General features: G+C 63.6%; 1 protein-coding gene across 5 annotated transcripts in view; it reads right to left on the bottom strand.

Annotated features, from left to right (window-relative positions):
- Positions 1–2,063, bottom strand: part of Egfl7 (EGF like domain multiple 7) — a 7,526-nt gene extending 5,463 nt beyond the window's left edge. For 3 of the 5 annotated variants that reach the window (XM_023700390.1, XM_023700392.1, XM_023700396.1), the window contains exon 1: positions 1,862–2,063. In XM_023700390.1, the coding sequence (XP_023556158.1) occupies positions 1,862–2,010 (149 nt within the window). In that variant the 5' untranslated portion in view covers positions 2,011–2,063. Of the gene's footprint in view, positions 1–197; positions 341–507; positions 542–1,861 lie in introns of those variants that run through there. The other 2 variants (XM_023700394.1, XM_023700395.1) reach the window with 2 other exon arrangements.
- Between the last annotated feature and the right edge of the window lie 2,176 nt (positions 2,064–4,239).

Below are 4,239 nucleotides of genomic sequence, written 5' to 3'. Positions count from 1 at the left end.
CCGCGCCGCAGCCCCGCCCCCACCCCGTGGGCTCGCGGGTCCGCCCCACCCCATTGCGCAGATGGGGAAACTGAGGCCAGCAGAGGCGGCCAGCTTTGCAGTCACGTAACCAGGCAGCAAGACAGCCTCACCGGGGCCCTGGAGCCCTGTGGCACTGAGCAGGGTCCCAGGAAGCACCAGATGTGACCTCTCCTCACCGCGGTCCGCTAGGTCGGGACCCTCCTCACGCGGAGTAGCCAGGACTGCCCTGAGTGGCCCTCCCAAGGACAGGCCCTTGCCGTTGGTCACCGCCAGGGGCTCTGGGCTGTTGCCTTTCTTCTCCTGGCCTCCTTTTTATGACCTGGACTAAGCGAGGCACACAGGAGCTCGGCAATGTCACCGCCCATACAGCGGGCTCTCACTGTGTGTGAGCGCTGGCCACACTCCCTGGCCACGCCTCAGACGCACCAGCTGGTCCCAGGGGCGCGTGCGGAAACAGGTCACCGTGCTCTGGCTGTTGCGACTCACCTGGTACTGGGCAACCGTCATCCCCTGGACCCCCGTGGCAGCTGCTCCTCTGGGCACAAGAGGTCCCACATGGTTCGCTGGCCCTGTGGGCTGAGGATCAGAGCCGGGTGCGGATCAGAGCCAGGCAGACCCCTGGCCACCCTGTAGTTTGGGCCTGGGAAGGGCTGGGGTCCAGGACTGGTGCAGCTGCAGGAGCCCTACTGCGCCTGCTGCCCTGCTGTCCCCGGATGAGCTGGCCTCTGCACTGGCCACCCCAGGGCGCCCTGGCCAAGTGGACCCCAGCTCCCCTCTGGGAGTGCAGGACTGAGAAGAGAGGCTTGAGCCCCCCGGTAGCCTGGGGTGGGTGTGCAGGGCCTGCCAGTAAGAGGGGGATGATGGTCTCTGAGCTTGGTGTGGCGTCTCCAGACTCCATCAGCCATAGGAAGGGAGGTTCTACTGCCCAGAGACCCCTCCTTCTCTCAGCGACCACTGCCCTGGACCAAGGGGCCCTGAAGGCCCGGGGGGATGGGTCTGAGGATGGCAGGGCTCACTGCTGGGATGGGGCTCCTAGGTATCTGGAACCCCTAGATCCCAGCAGGGCAGCTTTCAGCCAGTCCTGGGCAGGAAAGGGCGGAGTGGGGCTCCAGGCCCTAAGTGGGAGAGCACTGTGCCCCACTGCACCCCTGCTCTTGTCTATGGAGCTGTCCTCCAGTGGCCTGTGACCTGCACTCCACCTCTCCTGCTTGCCAGGGGATGATGGGATGGCTGCCCACATTGGTGCTCTCTGGGACCTGGGTGTGGCCATACCTGCCCTCCCACCTAAAGAGTGGCCCATCCGGCCTGGGGAGAGGAGAAAGGATAGGCAAGGGGCTTACCACACAGGACCTGGGTGACAGGAGGCCTCCCCAGGGGCCAGGTATGGCCCTTACAGAGCTGTCCCTGAGCCAGCCCAGCAGGAGGTGGGGACTCTTCTGGACCCATCTGGGCTAGAGATGGGGCCAGTCCTCCACCAATACCCTCCAGTCCCCGGGAGTCCTTGTCCACACCAGGAGCAAAGAGAGAAGACCCAGTCCTGGGCGCACCAGGTCACCACAGAGGAGGAGGTGAGGGTCAGGTTAGCCCCTGAGGCTGAGCTTTGCCACTGGCCCCCAGGGCTCCTCTGGTAGCAGAGGGGGCCAGGAGGTGGGCAGCTAGGCTGACAGCTGGGTCTAGGCCAGGCCAAGGGCCCACAGTCCCCTCCTCGAGAACAGGAGTTAGCCTGAAGGACAGCCCGATCCAGAGCCAGACAGGCTCGAGCCCCACCAACAGATGTCCAGCTGTTCCTGGGGAGTCCCAGAAACACTGCTCCCCGCCCCTGCAAGGGTGCTCTGCATACCTGATACCGCATGGGCTTGGCCCGGACCACCTCCACCACCACCTTGGACCAGGCACGGATCCTGCCCCTTGCAGGAGCGTTGGGCCCCCTGGCCACCCTGGGGCACCTCCTGAGGCTGGCCCTCCTGCTCTGTCCCTTGCCACCTCCATCTGGCCTGTGGGGCAGCAGCCAGGGCACAGAGGCACCTCCCAGGCAAGGAAGGGTGGCTTTTTATGCTCCAGCCGGTGTAAATCGGGATTGGGATGGGCCCTTCCCAGCCGGACTTCCTGTGTGTGTTCTCTGCTGATAAGGGGGATCTGTCAGCGAACAAACAGGAGGCTGAGGGGCGGTGGGGGCCTGGGCCCTGAGTGTCGAGGGGCTGGCTGGGCTGCAGGGGAGGGGAGCTGTCCCCTGAGACTGCAAGGTCTGGGCCTGGAGCCACCAGAGACAAGCTGGGGCTCAACTTCAGCCTGCTGGTATCCCTGGGGACAGAGGACTCAGCCCAGGGTGTCCCCATGGCTGCATGTCCACATGTGTGGCCAATAGAAGGATCCTTCTGCATCTTTGGGCCCCTGGAGCTTGGACTTCCCCAAGGACCCCCAGCCCCCCAGATGTATGTGACACTCTAGGGCCTTGGGGAGGATGGTGGGTAGCAGGACCCAGAGGAAAGGGGTGTTTAGGAGGGCAGGACACCCTGAAAAAGTTCCCTGGGGGTGTGAGCACCCTGACCCTGGACACCTGCAGCTCCCAGGGAACACGCAGGACTGGGGGGCAGAAAGTGCTCAGCCCCTCCTTACCCTGAGCGCCAGCAGGTGGGGGTGGGTGTCAGCAACACACGCATCTCAAGGTGGCCAACAGGGAGGGCACACCTCAAGTTCCCAGTGGTCCCTGTCCCCAGGTCTGGGGTACGGACGCTGCAGTGTGCTGCAGGGAGGGCGTGTGCCAAGGACATACCCTGACCACTTGGCAGGCTTGGGGTGTAAGCCCTGCCTTGGGGTCACCCTTGCCTGCTCAGGTGGGGACTCCCAATTCTGTGTTCCTGAGTCTCCCACACCCGGCTGTGCGCTGCTGGACAGCTTGGGCCAAGAGGACACCAAGAGCAGCTTGGAAGGTCCCCTGGCCAAAGGAAGGGGCTATTGCAGGTACCTGGCTGCAGTCAGGGACAGTGGCTTCAGCCAGAGGGGACCCAGACCTGGCTAGCCCCTGCCACTTCTGAGGGTGATGGCTCCACCTGGGCTCAGTCTCCCTTCTATCCCACAGGGCCAGGAGAGGGCCGGTTGCAGGGTTGTGAGGGCAGGAGGGGGCTCCTGGCTCTCAGCCGCAGGGTCTGGGTGGGAGCAGCGGGGCAGAGGTGGTGGTGGTGTTGCCCCGTGTCCACATGTAGCTCCCACTTAAGGTCCTGCCCCCAAGGGCCAGGGGCTCTGCCTGTCTGCCTGTCTGCCTGCCAGAGGGCTTCCTGTACTGGTGCGCTCTGCGCTGATGGGGTCCTCTTCCCCATGCCAAAGGGTCGTGTCCGCCCCAGCCCCCACACTTGGGTTGCTGTCTTGACTCTGGATGGAAGAGTCAGCCAGTACTGGGGTGGCTGCATCCTAGCCCTTAAAAAAAAAAAAAAAAAAAAAATTGGGCTGGCGAGATAGCTCAGTGGTCTAAAGCGCCTGCTTAGGCAAGCATGCAGGGACCTCGGTTTGATCCCCAGCACCACATGCCATGCCAGCCCCGCCCCCAGGGTGGGCTGAGCTGACCATAGAAAAGAAAAAAATAAATAAACATTTAAGAAAAAAAAAGATTAAAAAAAATTATGAGACAGAATTTTTCTGTGTAGTCCAGGCCTGCCTGGAACTCACTATGTAGCCCAGGCTGGCCTTGAACTCAGGGCGGTCCTCCCACCTCAGCCTGCTAGGGCTAGGATTACAGGCACGCGCTGCCTCGCCCAGCTCCTGAGCCTGCTGTGTTCAGAGAGGACGCTGAGGGCCAGAGCGCTGAGCAGTGAGGCACAGCTGCTGCCCGTCCCTTCTAGGAGCCCCAGCCCCTCTTGTGCCTCTGGCCTTGGTGGCTGGCTGTAGGCCTGGCTCTGGCACGGTGGCAGGGCGCAGCAGGAGCAAGAGGCCGAGACCGCATGGGTGGGAGACTGCCCCTCTTGCACTCGAAGCCCAGGGGTGCTTCTTGTGTGTTGGGGATGGGCCTGTGCACCGTATGTGCCCGGCCTTCTGTGCCCCCTCGGCTCAGACCCAGAGTGCCAGGCTTGCCCTGTGCTGCTTGCCCTGGCTGACATGGGGCAGGCTGGGCAGGGGGAGGCAGGGAGGCTGGGGGGTGCTGTGAGGGTGGGGCCTGCTGTGGGCCAGCCCCTGAGAATACTCGCTGGGCGCAGGCGGGATCCCCCACCCAGAGGTGCATGCCCT

This window comes from Octodon degus, unplaced genomic scaffold, assembly GCF_000260255.1.
Source record: "Octodon degus isolate 3935 unplaced genomic scaffold, OctDeg1.0 scaffold00123, whole genome shotgun sequence".
NCBI classification, from domain to species: domain Eukaryota; kingdom Metazoa; phylum Chordata; class Mammalia; order Rodentia; family Octodontidae; genus Octodon; species Octodon degus.
Note: the sequence above shows the minus strand (reverse complement) of the source record. Positions and strands in the feature narration are given on the sequence as shown.